Source organism: Plecotus auritus (genome assembly GCF_963455305.1).
Source record: "Plecotus auritus genome assembly, chromosome: 9".
Taxonomy (NCBI): domain Eukaryota; kingdom Metazoa; phylum Chordata; class Mammalia; order Chiroptera; family Vespertilionidae; genus Plecotus; species Plecotus auritus.
The window spans coordinates 152,049,032-152,075,274 of NC_137783.1; the positions used below are offsets into that span (position 1 = coordinate 152,049,032).

Sequence of the window (26,243 nt, forward strand, 5' to 3'; positions counted from 1 at the left end):
TCCAGCAAAGCTGTGCCTGACACTGGGCGGGAGGGGGGAGTGCAGCTTAGGTGCTGGTTGCCTGGCCAATAGCCACCTCCCCTGCCCTCTCCAGCTCCACACGTACACGCACCGCACGCACATGCACCACACACACACCTTCTCCGGGGCGCGCACAGCCCTGCCCTTGATTGGGCAGCACCGGCCCCTCCACAGACCTGGCTGAGGCCCCAGTGGCTGAGCCCCCCAGGGGAGCCCCTGCCCCGTTGCCCACGATGGGTTTACATGGAAACGGGACGCAGCCCTGGACAGGGAAGGGGGGACAAGGCCGCAGGAGGCTGTGGGAGGGGCTTTCCCTGCTCAGAGGAGACCAGGGAATGAAAAGCACCTCTTACTGCCCTTGGACAGGGCCAGGTGCGGCTGTGCTCAGGAGGCTGTGCGACCACAGCGACCATCCAGCAGACGCGGGACCAGCAGGATGGAAGAGCCTGGGCCCTGGTGCCTGGGGAGCTGCGGGACTGAGCCTGCGCCCTGCCTCCGCCTCCTGCTCCAGGGACAGCGGACGGCCAGGCTGGGGAGGCCGCTCTCAGGGAAGCTCTGCTCTCCCACCCACAAGCACCCCATGCCAATGAGCTCTGGGATCCCGAGGTCCAGACACCCGCCTGCTGAGGCCTTCCCGGGGGGACCCGCCTGAAGGCTGCCCGGGGCTCCTGTCCTTCGTGGGGTGGGTATAAGATAAGGGCCCACCGGGGCCGGGGGCTGACAGCTGGGCCTCATGCACCCCGTCCTGCAGTGGGAGCACGTGTCCCGGGCAGGGCAGGCATGAGGCTTCCCTCCGACTCCGACTGCTTCCTGGCGGCTCCCAGGCCCAGCCATGCCAGGCCTTGGCGGAGAAATCATGGCCTGTGCACGGAGAGCAATGCTGAGAGGCCCTCTAACCACTGAGGGTTCAGTCCTTCTCAACAACAAGGGAAAGCGAAAGCGAAAGCGTCCACTTGGGTATAAAACCTGTTGCACCAGGAGCAGAAGCCAGACCCACCCTGGCAAGCAATGGCTTCGGTAAGTCCTCAGACCTTTCTAGAACCAGCTCTACAGGGGAGGGCAGCTCCCTGTTATAAATGAAGGCCTGGGCTGTGTTCCTGCTGGGAACAGCGCTGCCTCTAAGGCTGCCATGGAGACCGGAATGTTGTTTGAGTCTCTTTTGCTGCAGGACTGGGAGGTCTTGGGGCAGAGGGAGCCCCGCTCTGGGTCTGGCACTGTATGGAGTTGGGGGGCCATGTGGGAGGATGTGTGGTGTCTGGGCTGTGCCCTCCTGAGCTGGGGAAGGAGGTGGAGTGTGGGCTGATGGGGGACCCGGGACTTGGGGAGCAGTGGATCCCGGGCTGTGGGACTCAGCTGCTGCTGAGGTTCGATACCTCCTCAGCCCCTCTGTTCTGGCCCCCCTTCCTCCCAGGCATGTGTCTGCCTGATGGGGTGCATTCGGTTCTCAGCGTCCAACGCGGACAGCTGCCCCCATTAGCCCTGGAGTCCAGACTCACACAGGATCCAGGAGGGGCCAGCCCGGTGCGAGGTGGGCAGCAGAAAAGCAGCCAGCTGGACGGGGCTCTTACAGGAAGTGGGGCGATTCCGGGAAGGTGCCTCACATTCCAGAGCTCAGTCCACCTGCTTCACTGCTCCTGGGAACCGCTGCCTCCCCAGACCCGGCCCCAGCTCACTGCCCTGCTCCTGGGACAGTGCCCAGGCCTCCCCTTAAGTCATCATGTCGCTTCAGAGTGAGAAATGCCCTTGTTCTCCCCCAGATGGACACCAACTCTGGGCCTGCCTGGCCTGAGCCCTGGCCCCGGGCCCTCCAGCCCTCCTGCTCCCACAGGTTCTTCCCTCCTGTTCCACACCAGGCCCCTCTCAGGACCCAGGAGATGCAGGGAGGGAGGGCCGAGCACACAGGATCCCCCTGATGGAGCTCAAAGCCCAGTGGGGGTGGGACAGGCACAGGGACACAGCAGAGCACGATCCCGTGGGGAGAGGTGGCGGTCCCGGGGGCTGGGGACCCTGAGCGTGGCAGCTGAGCCAGGCTGGGCCTTCAGGGCAGCTCCTCAGAGGAGGTGTCTGTCTGGGGGGAGGAGAGGAGGAGTGGGCGTGGGGCAGGGGCTGGGGGCAGAGAGAAGCTGGGGTGCAGAGGAGCAGAGGCCAGAGGGAGCTGTGGGGAGAGAAAGGCAAGGCCTACAGCCAGCCCGGGTTGGGGGGGGCGTTGGATGGGGGCGGGCAGGGATGGTGAGGGGTGGGGAAGGGTCAGGAGGGGCTGTGGCTGCCCAGGGGCATGCCTGTCCCCTGAGGCCAGAGGAGGGTCATGGTCAGATGGGACATTTGGGAAGGACACCGGATGTTCTGGGGGACTGGATATGGAGGTGACGGGACAGGAGGCAGGGAACCTTGTCAGGAAACTGTGGGGTCACAAAATAGGGACCTGGTGCCCTGAACTGAGTCACGGGCGGGAGATGGACGAGGAGGTGAATCAGGAGACGTGTTCGGGGTGAGCGTGGGCTGCTGGGTACCCGCATGGAATGGGCCAAAGGGAAGCTGAGCCCTGGCCTCAGGTTGGGCCGCCCGGGGTGAGGGCTGCAGGAGGTTTCTCATTCGCTGAGGTCAGACACAGAGACAAAGAAAAGCTGAAAAATTCTCTGATCAGGTGCTGTGGTGCCCTGGGGGGGCACTGAGGAGAGGGAGGAGGTGGTGAGGCAGGGAGGGAGGGAGGAAAGGGACAGGAGGAGACGGGACAGAGAAGACCCATCAGCCACCGCCAGCTGAGTGTCCCGGGCAAGTCCCTCTCCCTCTCTGATCCTCAGTTTCCCCCGCTGAGCAAGGGGTGCTGCTTCCTCCCCTGGGCTTGGAGGGTGGCAGTCATGGTGGGGAGAGTGCCAGCAGAGCCTGCTGCCTGAGTGTGTGAGCCCCGTCTGCCCCCTCCCCCCCCCAGCTCTGGAAGAGGGGCAGTCACACTAGGGCCTCCTCAACGCTCAGTCCCCTTATTAGGCTGTCAGTTCTGTCCCTCAGGTGGGCACCTCTGAGGGCGGGTGCACCGGGGCTGGAGGGGCAGAGTGTGAGGAGGAGCCTGTGGGGGCCATGCTCAGCCAGGGCCAGAGGCATGTGAGCACCTGCGGGCAGTGTGTGAGGCAGAGGCTCAGACTCACCTGCCCCATGTGGCTGGGGATGAGCCTGGGTCCCAGCCTCCACGAAGGGGCTTTGCACACAGCAATCGTGTCATCACCCTCCAGACAGGTGCACAATACACCCACATATGCTCGTTGGCATCCTGTGTGTGCATGTACACGCACCACACACAACATACATGTGCACAAAGCACAGACACGCATGCATTACACTCTCTTTGGACAATTCTTCACTCTCCCAAAGCACAAGGTCATGTTTCCAGGCTTCCCTCCCTCGGGGCAACCAGATTCCAGGCTTCCAGTTCCCCAAGGGCACGCTCTGAAAGCGCCAGAGGCTGAGGGCCTCACAGGGGCCAGAGTGCCCTCCACACGCTCACCAGGCGATGAACATCCGCGTGGACTCCCCTGCCCAGCTCCTCCCAGCCGGCCCTCTGCAACTCCCTGAAATCTCTCCCCTTCCCGCTGTTCTCTTGCAGTTTTGTGAAGTGCCCAAGCCTGGAGACCTGATTGAGATTTCCCGCATCGGCTACTCACACTGGGCCCTCTATGTGGGAAAAGGTTATGTGATCCACCTGGCTCCCCCAGGTAAGGGGGTTGAAAGTAGGATTTACCAAAGATTTATTAGCCTAATGCAGTGGTCGGCAAACTCATTAGTCAACAGAGCCAAATATCAACAGTACAACTATTGAAATTTCTTTTGAGAGACAAATTTTTTAAACTTAAACTTCTTCTGACGCCACTTCTTCAAAATAGACTCGCCCAGGCCGTGGTATTCTGTGGAAGAGCCAAAGAGCCGCATGTGGCTCATGAGCTGCATTTGCCGAACATGGGCCTCATGAGAACAATTCAAAGCCAAATGCCACCAGGAACCCTCGCTGGGTTCTCCCTGGGCGGTGCGTGTGCTCACTGTACATCCGTGTCCCTTGGGGGCATCTCAGTGGTCCCTCGGGTCCTCACTCAGCAGGGAAAGAGGTCCGTGGGCCCCAGGGAAGCCGGGCTGCACCCGCATTGGATGCTCTCCAGCTCGGACCCGTTAGCTGGGCGAGCAGACAGATTTCTCTAAACCAGCAGCGTGTCTGGGTGTCCCGGTCTCATGGAGGGACTGCCTCTCAGGCTGTGTCCTGTGCTCAGAGGATGTCACAGAACAGGGCGTCCTGAGAGGGCTTCCTGAACACCCTCCACGGAGCAGCTCTCCCAGGTCACACCTCCCAGAGAGTCTCACACACACGCACACGAGCGCCTGGACCCTTGATGTAATGCAGGGAGAGCAGAAGCAGGATGACAGGCAGGCAGAGGAGAAGACAGGGCCCAGACGTGTGTGTCGTCCATGAAAGGAAGGTGCTGGGAGGAGACCGCGGACTGGGAGGCACCGGGGCTGGTGCCCTGTAGAGCAGTGGCACCCACACCTCGGACAGCAAGCGTTTGCGTTCTCGCTGGACAGAAACTTGTCATGATCACAAGAATCTCCTTGTGACTGAGCATGTTTCTATGTGCTGTCACCTACACTGACAGAGCTGAAAACTGTCAGCATTGATGGCAAATAGTAAGCGAAACCCCCTAATCCAGACGACACTTAGGAGGCTTGGAACAGGGAGCGTGAGTGTGAGCAGCGGGTCCTGCTTGTGTGTGAGTGTGCAGGTAGTGCTTCCTCCAGGGCGGTGCTAAGTGCAGCATCAGCCTCGAGACTCACACATAAAGGAGCCTGCTGGTTAGCGGGCTCTCTAGATCCCTCCTCTTAGAGAGCAAATCCCGGGCTCCAGGCACAATGGATTGGACGCCACCAGCTGGAAGCGCTGTGTGGCCTCTCCATGTGGCCAGAGCTGGGCCAGAAAAGGCCCATGATGCCTCAGGTCCAATATCGGTTGTTGAATGGAGATGAGAGTTTTACCATGAAATTCGAAAGGAGAATAATGAGGGAATGTATGAAATTTGCACAGCAGAGTCTGAAACCCAGTGGGACCACAACTACTTTGATCTCTTTCTGAAACACGCAAGTGCAAAGATGAAGAAATACAGTTTACTACCGTAAATTCATATAATGTCCATTCATGTAATGGAACACAGTGGTAGCCACTGACCATCACAACATTGATTAACATTGATTATTCACAGCTTGTTAAGGAAAAGAGCACAATGATGGAATCCTCCAATCACATTGGTGAAGGGACGGACACCAGAGCTCAATAGTGTGACCCCCTGGCCCTTCTTCCCTGCCTTGTGACCTCTCTCCCCTCCCTGGCCTCCCCTGCAGTTGCTGATACTCTTGTGTCTGATTCCAGATGAGTACCCTGGGGCTGGCTCCTGCAGCCTCTTCTCTGTGCTGAGCAGCAGAGGTGTGGTGAAAAGGGAGCTCCTGAGTGATGTGGTGGGGGGCTGCTGCTATCGGGTCAACAACCACTTGGACCACGAGTACTCACCACTGCCCGTGAACAAGATTATCAGGTCTGCAGAGGAGCTGGTCGGTAAGGAGTTGGAGTACAGTGTTATGAACAGGAACTGTGAGCACTTTGTCACCGATCTGAGATACGGCAAGGCCCGCAGCCGGCAGGTAAGGCCCTCTCTTCAGGGGCTCTCTCCCTTCTGGAGGTCTACTTGGAGTGGGGGTGACAAGAATTACCCTGAATAATTCAAAAGGGAGCTCTCAGGGTCTTGTTGGCTGGGAGTCAGGATGTTTGAGAACTAATCTCACATCTGCTTTTAATCCACTCAGGGTCTTTGGACAGGGCACTTCCTCTCTGGCCTCAGTTTCCCCATGTGCAAGAGGAGGGGATGTTTGGGGGACCTCTAGGGCTCTGGGCTCCTCTATCCCTTTGGGATTTTTTGCCTCTAAAACCCACCCTAAAGGCAGCTCCTGATGCCCTGTGTGCTGTCAGGGAAATTCTGGGTCAGCCCTACACCATGACAGGTGTCCTAAGGCCCCAGAGAACCTTCGGGCAAGAGATGCTCAGGTCTATGGCCGGTGTAAGAGCTCAAGAACATGTTATGGAAGTTCTGGGCAGAGCTTTAACCCATCCCCTTGCCCTCTTCTGAGTTCATTGTCACAAACACACAGTAAGAGGCACAAACAAGATTCAACCCCCAGTGGTCTCGGCTCTTTCTGCTGAACAACGACACCTCCAGGGCTCACAGCCCCTGTGACTGGGTGCTGGGCAGCCTGGATGGAGGGGAATGAGGAGGAGTTTTGGGAGGGATATTAAGGATTTGATGCTCATGTGGGGAGTTGAGGTGACCGGTTAGACATCTGTGTGGACCTGCTCAGTAGCAGTGGACGTGTGAGTGTGGAGTTCAGGGCTGAGGTGGGGGTGGAGATAGAAGTTTCCAGGCTGCACTTGGGAACAGTACACAGAGCACAGTGATCCCTGAGGCCATGGTTTCCTATCGTCCCCCTCAGCTCTGCCACCACCTCCCTCTGCAGAGCTGAAGCCCAGGGAGAGCCCTGACCACAGAGCCATTCCCACTTTCACCCCAGAGCTCTGGCCCCAGGAGCCCAGGCAGGAAGGCCCCTCCCCTACCACCTCCATCAGGACCAAGTGGCCCACCCTGGAGGCTCACACAGGATTCCATGCGTCCACCCTGCCAGGTGTCAGGACACATCCAGACAAGCCCAGCACTAACAAGTGGTCACACCTTCGGCTTCCCAGGGAAGGGTTGTTGGGACAAGGCCAGCATCTCCGAGAGGCCAGGCCCCCAGGGATGGTGGGAGCATGAGTGTGGCCTCCAGCCCCTTTGGCGGAGGGAGAACCTGCCTGGACTGGCTGTGGACTGTGAACTTGGGCTGCTCCCTTTCAGGTAGAAATCATCCGGACCGGAGTAACTGCGGGCGCTGGAGCCATAGCTGCGATTGGTGCCACCATTGCTTTAGCAAGCAACCGATCCCAACGCCAGTGACAGCCTGAAGGGGCACAAAACCCTGCGTTAGAAGACGCGGTAGAGAAGACCTCGCACAGTCCTGTCCCCCTGACCCGAGCTCTCGGGCAACCTGTCCTTCTGTCTCTCACTGTCCCTCTCTTCCTGGCTGAAGGATGGACCGACTGTTCCAAGACTGAAGAAGTCATACGTAAACCTATGTCCCCTCCAGAGAGGAATTCTGCTGCCTCTGTGGCACCTAAACCAGAACAAAAGCACCGGGGCACCTGTGGGGGAAGCCAGCATTTTCCGTCCATGTGACTTTGGCAAAGCTCTGGACTCTCAGAGCCTCAGTCCCTTCCTCTCCGAGCTGGGGCCCGGGATCCACTCTAAGAAGATCAGAAAAGGTGGTGGGTGGAGGATCCCAGCCCCTGGCCGGCCTGGAGCAGGTGCTCAATGGACTGTCTACTTGTTCTCTGTAGTTGACCACTGTGGTCAGCAGACATCACTCATTTACTGTCATGGTGCAAAAAGGAACACACAATTACCTCCCGTGCAGTCCCACCTCTGGTCCTTGAATCCCCCGATGAGGCATAAACATCTCCCAGCATCTTTCCCGTACCTCCTACCTCCTTCAGTCAGCCCACCTTTTAGAAGTTGTGTTTTTCTTTCACATTTTTATTTTCAGAGAGAAAGGGAGAAGGACAGATAGAAACATCAGTGATGAGAGTGGATCATTGATCAGCTGCCTCCTGCACCTCCCACACCAGGATTGAGCCGAAACCCGGGCATATGTGCCGATCGGGAATCAAACTGTGACCTCCTGGTCCACCCTCAAACACTGAGCCACCGGGCTTTCTTTTCTTTTTTAACTCAAAGGTGAAGTCCGCACCCATCAGTGACTCCCACATGGAATTAAATCATCTTCCGGAGCCCAACTTGCCATGGCTCAAGCTTCCCCTGGTTGAATATGGAAATGAGTCGCCTCCACTGTGAGGGCAGTGAAACTGCTGTGTGACACTGTAATGATGGACTCATGTCAATCTAATGTGTCCAGATGCATAGAATGCACCACACCAAGAGTGACTCTTGGGCTACACTAAGGTCTGTGGGTTGTAATGATGTGCCGATGTGGGTTCATCACATACAACAAAAATACAGGCTGGGAAGAGGGGAGCTGATAATGGGGGAGGCTCTGGGTGAGTGGGGGGCAGGGGGCATATGGGAAATCTCTGTACCTTCCTCTCAATTTCTCTCTAAACCTAAAATTTCTCTAAAAATAAAATTAAGTCTTTTATGAAACTTAACCTCCTCAGAGTATCCCTCCGCTAGTACCTAGTGTGCCCTGGGTGTGGTCCCAAAAGGGGCGGGGCCTCATGCCCTCTACTTCCTCTCCCGGCCTCTGCCACCTGTGGCCCTACTGAATGGCCACTCTCCATGGTGGGCAGCACAGCCCCTAACACCCTGACTGGAGATCTGGGGGCGTCCCCTCCCCTGGGCTGTACCTTCCCAGGCATGAGAAAGTGGGGGGGGGGGGTTGCCCTCGATCCCCTGGGTGCACAGACACCAGGCTGGGACGAAGCTCGGTGCCATCAGAAGGTTGAAGAACAAAGAGAATGACTTGTACTTGCTGCCAAAGCGCGCCTTGCTCAGATTCCCAGGCTCAAATAGCCTCCATGCGGGGGTTCCAGAAGGATCCATGCTGGCCTTGCGCCCATGCTACCTCTGGGTCTGAGGGCACAGCTGCTCTGTGAGCCCAATAACCAGCGGGTGAGCGACGGGAGAAGGCTTCTCGCTTCTAGGTCTAAAGCTCACCCAATAGCAGTGGGAGACGGGGAATCCGGGGACTCGGGTCTTATGGGAGATGTGAGCTCCGGGCTCTAATTCTAGGCGGTAAATCTCCCCTGGGACCAGACACAGGCTCCCAGCAGCTCTGGAGGGACCCAGATGGTGCCAGCTCCGTCCCCTCCCCTGGGTGCCCTGGACCAGAAGTGCCAATCCGTGCAGTTTGACTCTCCCTCAGTGCCCTCCAAGTGAAACTGCCTCTGCCTCCAGGGTCAGGTTCAAACCATGTGACTGGCCCCATCAGTCAGAGCTGATTGGCTCAGTGTGCTCACCTGACCCAACAGCAGCCAATCAGGAGGCTGAGCTAGGATGCGGTGAGCTGAGCCAATCAGATTCTCTCTCGGGAACTTGAACAGGAACCTGAGAGCTGCGGGCCTGGAGGAGAGACGCTGCTGAGCTGACGCCGAAGGAAAAGCCGGGGACTGAGGTGTCGGGGACCAGCAATGGTGGGGACATCACGTCACTAATTCTTCCGGAGCCGAGAGGCGGGGAGAGCAGCAGCAGGAAAGGAGCCTCGGCCGCTGGGGCTGCGTCACATTCATGGCCCAGAATCCACAGCACAATTCCCGCCGCGGAGCCCCGGCCCTGGCTGGCCCCTGGGTCCTGCTCCCGCCCTCACAGGGGTGTCTCCCTGCCCCACGCATCCTCGCCCTCCAAGAGGAGCCCCGAGGAAAGCAGAGAATGGCCAGGACGCCCCTCAGGCTCCGGGGAAGAGCCCTGTCCATGAGCTCGGGCTGCCATGGCAACACACCACCGGCTGGGCTTCGGCACAGACACTTATTTCTCACAGGCCTGGAAGCGGACACGTTCAAGGCGAAGGTGCTGGCACAGGCATTTCCTGGAGGGACCCTCTTCCTGCCTTGCCAATGGCGACCTTCTCGCTGTGTCCTCACATGGGAGAGAGCTCCGGTCTGCTTGTAAGGGCACGGATCCCATCATGCCCACCCGCACCCTCGCCACCACCTCATGACCTCCTCTGAACCTAATGCCCTCCCAGAGGCCCAGCTCCAAATACCATCACTTTGGGGGTTAGGGCTTCAACGTGAATGGGGGACGGGGGGGGGGGGGGGGGGACACAAGCATTGAGTCCATGACAGAGCCCAACTGTGTCTTTAATAGCATTCACGCTGGGCCGTGTTTCCCCAAATAAAATCTTCCTGTGCTTTTATAGCTCCATTGAAATCAGCCTCAGTGGCCTGGCAGGTGTGGCTCAGTGGTTGATCCATGAACCAAGAGGTCTCTGGTTCTATTCCCGGAGTCTCCATCTCCAGTAGGAAGCATGCAGGAGGCAGCCACTGATGAATTTCTCCCATCGATGTTTCTCTCTATTCCCTGCCCCTATCTCTCTTTCTAAAAAAATAAAAATAAAAAAATATATATAAAGTCAATGAAGACATATTTTAAAAACATTAGCCTAAATGTGTATAAAACAGTGAAATCAATAAACAGAACCCCAGTCCTTCTGGCACAGCAAGTCCTCTCCATACTAAGTGGCTATTGCTGGGATGAATCCTGGACCTTACCGCTATTTCTGCTTGCTTACGTTCCACATGAACTCCATCAGGTTCGCAATGCCCATGGCGCCTGCCGTGATCCCTCTTTTGACCTGCAGCACAAGAGACGGTGTCACACTCCACATCAGGAGCTGGCCACGGACACACCCACCAAGAATCTGCACTCAGGAGCCACTCAGTTCCCCTCCAACGGAACCACAGAGCAGCGGGTGTTTGCAGGGCAACAGGCCCCCAGGAGAGCGGAGAGGAGGCGGGGAAGGAGCGAGGGGGAAGGAGCTGAGGGTGTGAGGGAGACAGTGGCCCTGTAGGTCCTGAGAGGCTCAGAGAGCCGCAGGGTGGCCGGGGAAGGACACAGTCAGTGCCCGGAGGGTCTAGGTTAGGGCTGGCCACTGGGAGCCTGAAGCAAGTTCAGAGTTGGGGAACCACCCTGTGAGCTCTCACGACCCAGGGCTGGGCCGGGATGGCTCTGGGTGGCCCAGGAGCTGAGCCCGGCCCGGGATGGTTCTGGGTGGCCCAGGAGCTGAGCCCGGCCCAGGTCCGGCTTGGCCGCTGACGAAGGAGTTGCTGATGCCATGTGGTGACTGGGCAGCAGCTTATGGAGTGAGATCACCTCGCACCGCGCTGACCGGGAGGATCTGGACAGGGAAGCGGATACTGGGAATATAGGGATAAGGCGGAGGAGTCACCTGGATGGTCCCTGAGGGTCATGCACTCGGCAGCGCCGCCCTGTGAGCCACCCCTGCCCACAGGCTGTGCTGGCGGAAGCGGGCCAAGACCCTGAGAACGGCTGCTTTCCAGGCGTCAACACTGGGCGGGACCTCGCAGGCACTCGGTTGTCTCAGTCTGTCCCACCCGCCCCCACTCCTAACCATGTTAGAGCCCCCTGTGCAGAGGAGAAGGCTGAGGAGGACAGTGGGGAGAACTCCCGCTAAGCCCCCACGCCAAGGGACAGGGACCAGGACGCCTGGTGTCCTAACAAGCCACCTAGGCCTCCACCGCCGACAGAAAAGTCCTCAGACAGACCTCGTGGCAGGTGTCTGGGGAGGATGGTGACTTGGCACCACGTGAGACCTGGGAAAGGAGAAGCCCGCACTGCCCTCTTCTTTCAGACTCAGACACGCTCCCACGTGTCAGTGATAAGCCGACTTCCCTCAGCTCCACTCTGACTCGCACAGAGGTGACTGGTGTTTTAAAGGGTGCACAAAGGAGGGGACACGGGGGCTCAGGGGACCCTGAAACGTACATTTGAAAAGGGCCGGTGAGCATCAGTGCGGTGGGCCCAGTGTCCGCCAGCTGGACCCATGGAAGCCAGGCTCCCAGGCGCCCGTGGGAGTGGAGGCAGAGGCCAGGCACTCCTGACACTGCATGGTAAGGGATGAGGACAGCATGCGTGATTATTGGAACAGTGTGAAGGTAGCTTAAGTCACCCCCCCACCCCGCAGTGACAGGAGGCTGCTGATCTATAATCAGTGTAGCCCTCACTGCTGCACGGTGCAAACCCACATCCTGGAAGAATAAGTTGGCAGAGGCTTGAAGTGAAACCAAGACCTAGATGTTTGCAGTGGGAGTGAAAGGGTTAGAGGGAATACAGGGGCAGAGAGAGACTCAATCGTGCTCCTGACTGGATAGCGGACCTCTCCTTGCCTTGCCTCCTCCTGCATCAACACCAGGCACACAGTCAAAGGTCAGGGGCTTTAGTCTATTCTCCTCCGACGGACTGTCCTGTCCTTTGGGTTTGGAGCCAGGCTCCGGGTTGATACTGATCGATGGTCCCACGGAACTCCAGCGCTGGTGGGGACAAGTCCTCCGGGAACCCGGTTCCCTCGCCCCCTCTCCTGACCGGACACCTGTCACGGATGGAGGGCTCCGTTCGTTTCTGGTAAACGTTAGGTGGAGACGGGGATGCCTTTCTCGGCCTTAACCTCACGGAAAGCAGACCTTAAACCACTGCCTGTCACCATTGGGAATTCGCAGGCGACCATTCCCCACACCACACTCCTGGGCTGTCTACTTAAAGCCTTCAGACCTAGAATTTGCGCAGGAAGTCTGGCCTAAGTAAAATGGCAGTGTTGATTTCCAAATTCTAACTGACCTTGACAATTCTGCCGCAGGCAGGGCAATTGGTCTGAGGACCTGTATATCCAGGCTTCTTTACACTCAAGGACATATCCTTCTCTCTGGAACAGCTGCTCTCCCTCACAGATTTTCCTTCTTCAATCTGTGCCCACAGAGGATCTCAAATCCTCTTCTGCCCTCACCATTTTTGATTTCGCCGACCATCGTCCGGTCCCCGAGCCTAGGGCTCCTCTGTGTCAGCAGCCTCAGAGCCCACCACCCTACGCAGGGGATCCTACCGCCACCACCCCATCTCACACCTGTTCCAAGCAGGTTTCGCTCTCTTCATGCCCCCACTCCTGCACTAGCCTAATGGACCCCTTCGGGAAATTGCTGGTGCCAAATGTGGCTTCATGCCCAGGGCTACGCAGATACCCTCTTCTGGCAGGCCCCTGCCCTCCCACTCAGAGTGGGTGCTGTCCCTGACAGGGACCCACTGTAAACCTATCAGAAAGGGCAGGCAGGTCGCAGACCTCAAGACCACACTGTTCTCTGCCTAGAAGAACTGGGAGTGCAGACCACCAAGCAGTAGACTATCACAAATTAGCAGAGGTCACCCAGGAAAGTCCTGCAAATCCGGCACTCTTCCTGTCTCGCCTCACACAGGCCATGAAAAAATCTACCAATCTTGACGCAACATGCCCAGAAGAAACAGTCATACTTCACTTAAGATTCAAATTATCTGAGACCAGGAGTCAGCAAACTGTGGCACAGGGGCCCAAGCGAGCCCACTGCCAGGTCTGATCATATGATTGAGTCGGTACCCCGACCCCTGGGCACTGACATGTAGGTGACTTACCAATGGACATTCCGCTTGCTTAGACCACATTCTACTTCCTAAGACAACATTCCCCTTGCTTACACCACATTCTGCTTGCTAAGACCACAATCCCCTTGCTAAGACCACATTCCACTTCCTAAGAATATATTCCCCTTGATTAGACCACATTTCACTTGCTAAGACCACATTCCAGTTCCTAAGACCACATTCCACTTCCTAAGACTAGATTCCTCTTACTTAGACCAATATCCACTTGCTAAGAACACATTCTACTTCCTAAGACCATATTCCACTTCCCAAGACCACATTCCACTTGCTAAGACCACATTCCACTTTCTAAGACCACATTCCCCTTGCTTAGACCACATTCCACTTGCTTAGACCACATTCCCCTTTCTTAGACCACATTCCACTTGATAAGACCACATTCCACTCCGTAAGACCAGATTCCCCTTACTTAGCCCAAATTGCACTTGCTTAGACCACATTCCCCTTGTTACGACCACATTCCACCTCCTAAGACCACATTCCACTTGATAAGACCACATTCCTCCTCCTAAGGCTACATTCGACTTCCTATGACCACATTCCCCTTGTTTAGACCACATTCCCCTTGCTTAGACCATATTCCCCTTACTAAGACCACATTTCACCTCCTAAGACCACATTCCACTTGCTAAGACCACATTCCACTTGCTAAGACCACATTCCACTTCCTAAGACCACATTACCCTTGCTAAGACCACATTCCACATCCTAAGACCATATTCCACTTCCTAATACCACATTCCATTTCCTAAGACCACATTCCACTTGCTAGGACCACATTCCACTTCCTTAGACCACATTCAACTTGCTTAGACCACATTAACCTTGCTTAGACCACATTCCACTTGCTAATATCACAATCCACTTCCTAAGACGAGATTCCTCTTGCTTAGACCACAATCCACTTGCTAAGACCACATTCCAGTTCCTAAGACCACATTCCACTTCCTAAGACCAGATTCCCCTTACTTAGACCAAATTCCACTTGCTAAGACCACATTCCACTTCCTAAGACCAGATTCCCCTTATTTAGACCCAATTCCACTTGCTAGACCACATTCCCCTTATTTAGATCATATTCCCCTTGCTAAGACCACATTTCACCTCCTAGGACCACATTCCACTTGCTAAGACCACATTCCACTTCCTAAGAACAGATTCCCGTTGCTTAGATACATTCCACTTCCTAAGACCACATTCCAATTCCTAAGACCACATTCCACTTCCTAAGACCACGTTCCACTTGCTAAGACCACATTCCCCTTGCTTAGACGACATTCCCCTTGCTACGACCACATTCCACCTCCTAAGACAATATTCTACTTGCTAAGACCACATTCCACTTGCTTAGACCACATTCCCCTTGCTAAGCCCACATTCCACTTCCTAAGAATACATTCCCCTTGATAGACCACATTCCACTTGCTAAGAACACATTCCAGTTCCTAAGACTACATTCCACTTCCTAAGACCAGATTCCCCTTGCTAAGACCACATTACACTTGGTAAGACTACATTCCACTTCCTAAAACCAGATTCCCCTTACTTAGACCAAATTCCCCTTCCTTAGACCACATTCCACTTGCTAAGATCACATTCCACTTTCTAAGACCACATTACCCTTGCTAAGACCACATTCCCCTTGCTTAGACCACATTCCCCTTGCTTAGACCACATTCTCCTTCCTTAGACCACATTTCCCTTGCTAAGAACACATTCCACCTTCTAAGACCACATTCCATTTGCTAGGACCACATTCCACCTCCTAAGACCACATTCCCCTTGTTAAGACCACATTACCCTTGCTAAGACCACATTCAACTTCCTAAGACCATATTCCACTTCCTAAGACCACATTCCATTTCCTAAAACCACATTCCACTTGCTAAGCCCACATTCCACTTGCTTAGACCACATTCCACTGGTTTAGACCACATTAACTTTGCTTAGACCACATTCCACTTGCTAAGACCACATTTCACTTCCGAAGATGAGATTCCTCTTGATTAGACCACATTCCACTTGCTAAGACCACATTCCACTTCCTAAGACCACATTCCACTTCCTAAGACCAGATTCCCCTTGCTTAGACCACATTCCACTTGCTAAGACCACATTCCACTTGCTAAGATCACATTCCCATTGCTTAGACCACATTCCACCTCTTAAGACCACATTCCACTTCCTAAGACCATATTCCACCTCCTAAGAAAACATTCCCTTGCTTAGACCACATTCCGCTTGCTAAGACCATATTCCACTTCCTAAGACCACATTCCACTTCCTAAGACAATATTCTACTTGCTAAGACCACATTCCACTTGCTGAGACCCCATTTCCCTTGGTAAGACCACATTCCCCTTACTTAGACCACATTCCCCTTGCTAACACCACATTCCACCTCATAAGACCACATTCCACTTCCTAAGACCACATTCCACCTCCTAAGACCACATTCCACCTCCTAAGACCACATTCCACTTCCTAAGACCAGATTCCCCTTACATACACCAATATCCACTTGCTAAGATGACATGCCACTTCCCAAGATGAGTTTCCCCTTGATTAGACCACATTCCCTTGCTAAGACCACATTCCACTTCCTAAGACCACATTCCACTTCCTAAGATCATATTCCACTTCCTCAGACCACATTCCATTTCCTAAGATCATATTCCACTTGCTAAGACCACATTCCACTTCCTAAGATCAGATTCCAGTTCCTAAGACCACATTCTACCTGCTAAGACCACATTCCACTTGCCAAGACACATTCCTCTTGCTAAGACCACATTCCCTTTGCTTAGACCACATTCCCCTTGCTTAGACCACATTAACCTTGCTTAGACCACATTCCACTTGCTAATATCACATTCCACTTCCTAAGACGAGATTCCTCTTGCTTAGACCACATTCCACTTGCTAAGACCACATTCCAGTTCCTAAGACCACATTCCACTTCCTAAGACCAGATTCCACTTACTTAGACCAAATTCCACTTGCTAAGACCACATTCCACTTCCTAAGACCAGATTCCCCTTATTTAGACCCAATTCCACTTGCTAGACCACATTCCCCTTATTTAGATCATATTCCCCTTGCTAAGACCACATTTCACCTCCTAGGACCACATTCCACTTGCTAAGACCACATTCCGCTTCCTAAGAACAGATTCCCGTTGCTTAGATACATTCCACTTCCTAAGACCACATTCCAATTCCTAAGACCACATTCCACTTCCTAAGACCACGTTCCACTTGCTAAGACCACATTCCCCTTGCTTAGACGACATTCCCCTTGCTACGACCACATTCCACCTCCTAAGACAATATTCTACTTGCTAAGACCACATTCCACTTGCTTAGACCACATTCCCCTTGCTAAGCCCACATTCCACTTCCTAAGAATACATTCCCCTTGATAGACCACATTCCACTTGCTAAGAACACATTCCAGTTCCTAAGACTACATTCCACTTCCTAAGACCAGATTCCCCTTACTTAGACCTTATTCCAATTCCTAAGACCACCTTCCCCTTGCTTAGACCACATTTCACTTGCTAAGACCACATTCCATTTCCTAAGACGAGATTCCCCTTGCTTAGATCACATTCCACCTTCTAAGACCACATTCCACTTCCTAAGACGACTTTCCCCTTGCTAAGACCACATTCCACTTGCTAAGACCACATTCCACATCCTAAGAACACGTTCCCCTTGCTTAGACCACATTCCATTTGCTAAGACCACATTCCAATTGCTTAGACCACGTTCTACTTATTAATACCACATTCCACTTGCTTAGACCACATTCCCCTTGCTAAGACCACATTCCAGTTGCTAAGACCACATTCCACTTCCTAAGACCAGATTCCCCTTACTTAGACCAAATTCCACTTGCTAAGACCATATTCCACTTCCTAAGACGAGATTTCCCTTGCTTAAAGCACAGTCCACTTGCTAAGACCACTTTCCAATTGCTTAGACCACGTTCTACTTACTAATACCACATTCCACTAGCTAAGACCACATTCAACTTCCTAAGAACATATTCCACTTCCTAAGACCATATTCCACCTCCTAAGACCACATTATACTTGCTAAGACCATATTCCACTTCCTAAGACCACATTCCAATTCCTAAGACCACATTTCACCTGCTAAGTCCACATTCCAATTCCTAAGACCATATTCCACCTCCTAAGACCACATTCCACTTGCTAAGACCACATTCCCCTTGCTAAGACCACATTCCATTTCCTAAGATGACATTCCCTTTGCTAAGACCACATTCCACTTGCTAAGACCACATTCTACTTCCTAAGACGAGATTCCCCTTGCTTAGACCACATTCCACTTTCTAAGACCACATTCCACTTCCTAAGAACAGATTCCAGTTCCTAAGACCACATTCTACCTGCTAAGACCACATTCCACTTGCCAAGACACATTTCTCTTGCTAAGACCACATTCCCTTTGCTTAGACGACATTCCCCTTGCTTAGACCACATTCCCCTTGCTTAGACCACATTCCACCTCCTAAGACCACATTCCACTTTCTAAGATATATTCTACTTGCTAAGACCACATTCCACTTGCTTAGACCACATTCCCCTTGCTAAGACCACATTCCACTTCCTAAGTATACATTCCCCTTAATTAGATCATATTCCACTTGCTAAGACCACATTCTACTTCCTAAGACGAGATTCCCCTGGCTTAGACCACATTCCACTTTCTAAGACCACATTCCACTTCCAAAGACGACATTCGCAGTGCTAAGACCACATTCCACTTGCTAAGACCATATTCCACTTCCTAAGACCAAGTTCCCCTTGCTTAGACCACATTCCACTTGCAGAGATCACATTCCACTTGCTGAAACCACATTTCCCATGGTAAGACCACATTCCCCTTGCTTAGACCACATTCCCCTTGATAACACCACATTTCACCTCATTAGACCACATTCCACTTCTGAAGACCACATTCCACCTCCTAAGTCCACATTCCACTTGCTAAGACCACATTCCCCTTGCTTAGACCACATTCCCCTTGCTTAGACCACATTCCACTTTCTAAGACCACATTCCACTTCCTAAGAACAGATTCCAGTTCCTAAGACCACATTCTACCTGCTAAGACCACATTCCACTTGCCAAGACACATTCCTCTTGCTAAGACCACATTCCCTTTGCTTAGACGACATTCCCCTTGCTTAGACCACATTCCCCTTGCTTAGACCACATTCCACCTCCTAAGACCACATTCCACTTTCTAAGATATATTCTACTTGCTAAGACCACATTCCACTTGCTTAGACCACATTCCCCTTGCTAAGACCACATTCCACTTCCTAAGTATACATTCCCCTTAATTAGATCACATTCCACTAGCTAAGACCACATTCCACTTCCAAAGACGACATTCGCAGTGCTAAGACCACATTCCACTTGCTAAGACCATATTCCACTTCCTAAGACCAAGTTCCCCTTGCTTAGACCACATTCCACTTGCAGAGATCACATTCCACTTGCTGAAACCACATTTCCCATGGTAAGACCACATTCCCCTTGCTTAGACCACATTCCCCTTGATAACACCACATTTCACCTCCTAAGTCCACATTCCACTTCCTAAGACTACATTCCACTTACTTAGACAACATTCCACTTCCTAAGACCATATTCCACTTCCTAAGATCATATTCCACTTCCTCAGACCACATTCCATTTCCTAAGATTATATTCCCCTTGCTAAGCCCACATTCCACTTGCTTAGACAAAATTCCCCTTGCTTAGACCACAATCCACTTTCTAAGACCACATTCCACTTCCTAAGACCAGATTCCCCTTATTTAGACCCAATTCCACTTGCTTAGACCACATTCCCCTTGCTACGACCACATTCTACTTGCTAAGTCCACATTCCCATTGCTAAGACCACATTTCACCTCCTAAGACCACATTCCACTTGCTTTGAACACATTCCTTTTGCTTAGACCACATTTCCCTTGCTAAGACCACATTTCCCTTGCTAAGGCCACATTTCCCTTGCTTAGACCACATTCCCCTTGCTTAGACCACATTCCCCTTGCTAAGACCACATTCCACTTCCTAAGAATACATTGCCCTTGATAGACCACATTCCACTTGCTAAGAACACATTCCAGTTGCTAAGATCACATTCCACTTCCTAAGACCAGATTCCCCTTACTTAGACCACATTCCATTTGCTAGACCACATTCTACTTCCTAGGACCACCTTCCCCTTGTTTAGACCACATTCCACTTGCTAAGACCACATTCTACTTCCTAAGACGAGATTCCCCTTGCTTAGACCACATTCCACTTTCTAAGACCACATTCCACTTTCTATGACGACATTCGCCTTGCTAAGACCACATTGCACTTGCTAAGACCACATTCCACTTTCTAAGACCAAGTTCCCCTTGCTTAGACCACATTCCATTTGCTAAGACCACATTCCCATTGCTTAGACCACATTTCAACTCCTAAGACCACATTCCAGTTCCCACGACCACATTCCACTAGCTAAGACCACTTTCCACTTCCTAAGACCACCTTCCACTTGCTTAGACCACATTCTCCTTGCTAAGACCACATTCCTCTTTGTAAGACTACATTCCACTTCCTAAGACCAGATTCCCCTTACTTAGACCAAATTGCACTTGCTAAGACCACATTCCATTTCCTAAGACCACATTCCCCTTTTTTAGACCACATTCCACTTGCTAACACCACATTTCACCTCATTAGACCACATTCCACTTCTGAAGACCACATTCCACCTCCTAAGACCACTTTCCACTTGCTAAGACCACATTCCCCTTGCTTAGACCACATTCCCGTTGCTTAGACCACATTTCACCTCCTAAATCCACATTCCACTTCCTAAGATCATATTCCACTTCCTCAGACCACATTTCATTTCCTAAGATCATATTCCCCTTGCTAAGCCCACATGCCACTTGCTTAGACAAAATTCCCCTTGCTTAGACCACAATCCACTTTCTAAGACCACATTCCACTTCCTAAGACCAGATTCCCCATATTTAGACCCAATTCCACTTGCTTAGACCACATTCCCTTGCTACGACCACATTCTACTTGCTAAGACCACATTCCCATTGCTAAGACCACATTTCAACTCCTAAGACCACATTCCACTTGCTTAGACCACATTCCACTTCCTAAGACCACATTCCACTTCCTAAGACCAGATTCCAGTTCCTAAGACCACATTCTACCTGCTAAGACCACATTCCCCTTGCTAAGACCACATTCCACTTGCTTAGACCACATTCCCCTTGCTTAGACCACATTCCACCTCCTAAGACCACATTACAATTTCTAAGACCACATTCCAATTCCTAAGACCACATTCCACCTGCTAAGACCACATTCCAATTGCTAAGACCATTTTCCAACTCCTAAGACCACATTTCACTTGCTAAGACCACATTCCCCTTGCTAAGACCACATTGCCCTTGCTAAGCCCACATTCCAATTGCTAAGACCACATTTCACTTCCTAAGACCACATTCCAATTCCTCAGACCACATTCCACCTGCTAAGACCAAATTCCACTTCCTATGACCACATTCTACCTGCTAAGACCACATTCCACTTGCCAAGACAACATTCCCCTTGCTAAGACCACATTCCCTTTGCTTAGACAACAATCTCCTTGCTTAGACCACATTCCCCTTGCTTAGACGACATTCCACCTCCTAAGACAACATTCCACTTTCTAAGACCATATTCTACTTGCTAGGACCACATTCCACTTGCTTAGACCACATTCCCCTTGCTAAGACCACATTCCACTTCCTAAGAATACATTCCCCTTGATAGACCACATTCCACTTGCTAAGAACACATTCCAGTTCCTAAGACCACATTCCACTACCTAAGACCAGATTCCCCTTACTTAGACCACATTCCACTTGCTAGACCACATTCTACTTCCTAAGACCACCTTCCCCTTGCTTAGACCACATTCCACTTGCTAGACCACATTCTACTTCCTAAGACCACCTTCCCCTTGCTTAGACCCCATTCCACTTTCTAAGACCACATTCCACTTCCTAAGACCAAGTTCCCCTTGCTTAGACCACATTCAATTTGCTAAGACCACATTCCCATTGCTTAGACCACATTCCACTTCCTAAGACCACCTTCCACTTGCTTAGACCACATTCTCCTTGCTAAGACCACATTCCACTTTGTAAGACTACATTCCACTTCCTAAGACCTGATTCCCCTTACGTAGACCACATTCCACTTTCTGAGATCACATTCCACTTGATGAAACCACATTTCCCTTGGTAAGACCACATTCCCCTTGCTTAGACCACATTCCCCTTGCTAACACGACATTCCACCTCATTAGACCACATTCCACTTCTGAAGACCACATTCCACCTCCTAAGTCCACATTCCACTTCCTAAGACTACATTCCACTTGCTTAGACCACATTCTACTTCCTAAGACCACATTCCACTTCCTAAGATCATATTCCACTTCCTCAGACCACATTCCATTTTCTAAGATCATCATATTCCCCTTGCTAAGCCCACATTCCACTTGCTTAGACAAAATTCCCCTTACTTAGACCACAATCAACTTTCTAAGACCACATTCCACTTCCTAAGACTAGATTCCCCTTATTTAGACCCAATTCCACTTGCTTAGACCACATTCCCCTTGCTACGACCACAATCTACTTGCTAAGACCACATTCCCATTGCTAAGACCACATTTCACCTCCTAAGTCCACATTCCACTTGCTTAGAACACATTCCTTTTGCTTAGACCACATTCCACTTGCTAAGACCACATTCCACTTCCTAAGACCAGATTCCAGTTCCTAAGACCACATTCTACCTGCTTAGACCACATTCCACTTGCCAAGACCACATTCCCCTTGCTAAACCCACATTAACCTTGCTTAGACCACATTCCCCTTTCTTAGACCACATTCCCCTTGCTTAGACCACATTCCACCTGCTTAGACCACATTCCCCTTGATAAGACCACATTAAACTTCCTAAGAATACATTCCCCTTAATTAGATCACATTCCTCTTGCTAAGAACACATTCCAGTTCCTAAGACCACAATCCACTTCCTGAGACCAGATTCCCCTTACTTAGACCAAATTCCACTTGCTAAGACCACATTCCACTTCCTAAGACGAAATTTCCCTTGCTTAAAGCACATTCCACTTGGTAAGACCACTTTCCACTTCCTAAGACCATATTCCACCTCCTAAGACAACATTCCACTTGCTAAGACCACATTCCCCATGCTTAGACCACATTCCCCTGCTATGACCACATTCCACCTCCTAAGACCATATTCCACCAACTAAGACCATATTCTACTTGCTAAGACCACATTCCACTTGCTTAGACCACATTCCCCTTGCTAAGACCACATTCCACTTCCTAAGAATACATTCCCCTTGATAGACCACATTCCACTTCCTAAGAATACATTCCCCTTGCTAAGACCACATTCCACTTCCTAAGAATACATTCCCCTTGCTTAGACCACATTCCAGTTTCTAAGACCACATTCCACTTCCTAAGACCAAGTTCCCCTTGCTTAGACCACATTCCATTTGCTAAGACCACATTCCCATTGCTTAGACCACATTCCACTTCCTAAGACCACATTCCAGTTCCTACGACCACATTCCACTAGCTAAGACCACATTCCACTTCCTAAGACCACCTTCCACTTGCTTAGACCACATTCTCCTTGCTAAGACCACATTGCACTTTGTAAGACTACATTCCACTTCCTAAGACCAGATTCCCCTTACTTAGACCAAATTGCACTTGCTAAGACCACATTCCACTTCCTAAGACCACATTCCCCTTGCTTAGACCACATTCCACTTGCTGAGATCACATTCCACTTGCTGAAACCACATTTCCCTTGGTAAGACCACATTCCCCTTGCTTAGACCACATTCCCCTTGCTAACACCACATTTCACCTCATTAGACCACATTCCACTTCTGAAGACCACATTCCACCTCCTAAGACCACATTCCACTTGCTAAGACCACATTCCCCTTGCTTAGACCACATTCCCGTTGTTTAGACCACATTTCACCTCCTAAATCCACATTCCACTTCCTAAGACTACATTCCACTTGCTTAGACCACATTCCACTTCCTAAGACCACATTCCACTTCCTAAGATCATATTCCACTTCCTCAGACCACATTTCATTTCCTAAGATCATATTCCCCTTGCTAAGCCCACATTCCACTTGCTTAGACAAAATTCCCCTTGCTTAGACCACAATCCACTTTCTAAGACCACATTCCACTTCCTAAGACCAGATTCCCCTTATTTAGACCCAATTCCACTTGCTTAGACCACATTCCCCTTGCTACGACCACATTCTACTTGCTAAGACCACATTCCCATTGCTAAGACCACATTTCACCTCCTAAGACCACATTCCACTTGCTTAGACCACATTCCACTTGCCAAGACCACATTCCCCTTGCTAAGCCCACATTCCCCTTGCTTAGACCACATTCCCCTTGCTTAGACCATATTCTACTTGCTAAGACCACATTCCACCTGCTTAGACCATATTCCCCTTGCTTAGACCATATTCTACTTGCTAAGACCACATTCCACTTCCTAAGAATACATTCCCCTTAATTAGATCACATTCCTCTTGCTAAGAACACATTCCATTTCCTAAGACCACAATCCACTTCCTAAGACCAGATTCCCCTTACTTAGACCAAATTCCACTTGCTAAGACCACATTCCACTTCCTAAGACGAGATTTCCCTTGCTTAAAGCACACTCCACTTGGTAAGACCACTTTCCACTTCCTAAGACCAAATTCCACTTCCTAAGACCACATTCTAATTCCTAAGACCACATTCCCCTTGCTTAGACCACATTCCCCTTGATAACACCACATTCCACCTCATAAGACCACATTCCACTTCCTAAGTCCACATTCCACCTCCTAAGACCACATTCCACTTGCTAAGACCACATTCCACTTGCTAAGACATCATTCCTCTTGCTTATACCATATTCCACTTGCTAAGACCTCATTCCACTTGCTAAGACCACATTCCACATGCTAAGACCACATTCCTCTTGCTTAGGCCACATTCCAGTTGCTAAGACCATTATCCTTCCCTTCATTCCCCGCCTTGAGAATTCTCCGTCCAGAAAAAGCCTGCCTGGAGTCCTTTAAAACCCTGACCCTTCATCTCTAGGTGCTGGCCCCATTTGGGGTTCAGCCCATCTGGTCTCCAGGTGACTAATAAACTCATAATTCTTTACCCCTTTGGCCCGTGTGTTCCTCTTTCGGCGATTCTAACACCCACCACTGTTTTCATAAAGCACTTCTTTAGGAATGGCCTTACCCATGCCATTTGGGATTGTCCATGACTGTGTTTCTGCGACAAAGCTGCGGTGTCGAGTGGAGAGACAGAGACCACGTGGGCCAGAGCCCAAAATGTGTACCCCCGGCCCATCGCAGAAACCTCTGTCTGGCTCTTCCTCCTCCTGGCTCCCACTTTTCCTCCTCCCTCGGCCTGTAGTCCCTGTCACCCTGCTCCCTGGTCATCTCCAGGTCATTTTCCAGCTTCAAGTTACTCAAAAGATTGAAATCAGATTCAGCTCGGGCGTCGCCTCTTCTGTGATGCCCTCCTGGATCAGGCACCTGGGTTCAAATCCCACCTCTGCACATGGCTGTCAGGTGCTGGAGCCTCAATGCCTAGTGGTTGGATGGGTTTGGGTAAGCTAGTAAAGCACCGTGAGCCTCAGTTTCCCCATCTGTAAAGTGGGGTTAAAACAACCCTCCTCTGGATCTATGGGAGGGGCCAGGGTGAGTGTCCTGGCTGCGACATCAGCCCCTAACCTCACTGGTCTGCACAGCGACTGGCTCATCTCCCCACTCTCATCCCTACCCCGACTGTCACTCCCTCGAGGGCAGGGATTCTGTCCCTGCTGTTTTGTCTTGTTTGTGCCTCCGCCTCTGCCCTGGCTACCCAGAGGGATGCCCAGCCACTGGCAGCGGGGGGAATGCTCAGGTTCCTGGGGACAGGGACACAGGCTGAGGACGCACCTGGTCCCAGAGGGGGACTCCGTAGCCCAGCTCGTTCACGAAGTGCTCAGAGTTGGCGCTGGTCAACTTGTAGAGCGTCTCCCGCCCCACCAGCTCCTCCGCCCCGCGCACGATCTGGCTGGGTGGCAATGGGGAGTACTTCCAGTCATGCTTGTTATTGACATGGTACTTGTCTTTGCCGGCCACCACGGACAGCTTCTCCTTCTTCACCATGGCCTTGTCAGACCAGACTAATATGAAGCTGTCCGCCCCCGGTCCCGCGATTCCACCTGTGGTTCCCGAAGAGGAAAGAGGGCCATGGTCGGGGCTGAGAGCGGGCAAGCAGGCAGCTCCACTGCCCTGGCACCATCAGGGAGGATGGGCTGTGGAAAGGCCGGCCCCCCTGCCTGGCTTCAAACTCAAACACGGCCGACCCCCGCCTGGGTGGCCTCGGAGAAGTCACAGATGCCCCTGACTCTGGCTTCCTAGATTCTAAAGCAAAGGATGTGAATTCTCCTAAAGGCCCATGTGAGCGCAGATGTCCCTGAAGGATGCAGCATGGGCAGAGTGGTACAGGACAAGGACACCAGGTGCTAGCCCGCCAGAGCGGGGTGGGGACCTCAGCAGGCCAGGGGCACATTTTTTCAATAGCAGGAAAGGAAGCTGCTGAGCAAGCCAGGCCTGACCTGCAAACCCAGAGCCCCACCCACCGTGTGGCCTCAGGCAAGTCCCTTCTCTTCTCAGGGGTCTCTTCAATACAGATTGAAGGCCTGGGTCAGGTGGTGGCCACACTCTCCCAGCTCTAAATCCTCGGGTTTGTCCCTAACAG

The 26,243-nt window shown here is 51.9% G+C and overlaps 2 protein-coding genes across 2 annotated transcripts; one reads left to right on the forward strand and one right to left on the reverse strand.

Annotated features, from left to right (window-relative positions):
* Window positions 1–1,016: 1,016 nt before the first annotated feature.
* Window positions 1,017–8,294, forward strand: LOC308234224 (phospholipase A and acyltransferase 4-like). The gene is made up of 4 exons (XM_080641656.1): window positions 1,017–1,038; window positions 3,620–3,728; window positions 5,423–5,691; window positions 6,933–8,294. Exons 1-4 carry the CDS (start codon window positions 1,030–1,032, stop codon window positions 7,029–7,031), a joined length of 486 nt encoding a protein of 161 aa, XP_080497782.1. The 5' UTR covers window positions 1,017–1,029; the 3' UTR covers window positions 7,032–8,294.
* Window positions 8,295–10,359: 2,065 nt separating this feature from the next.
* Window positions 10,360–25,648, reverse strand: LOC308233788 (phospholipase A and acyltransferase 3-like; the record flags this gene model as incomplete). Its single annotated transcript, XM_080640742.1, has 2 exons — window positions 10,360–10,440; window positions 25,436–25,648. 2 exons carry the CDS (start codon window positions 25,646–25,648, stop codon window positions 10,360–10,362), a joined length of 294 nt encoding a protein of 97 aa, XP_080496868.1.
* Window positions 25,649–26,243: the final 595 nt, after the last annotated feature.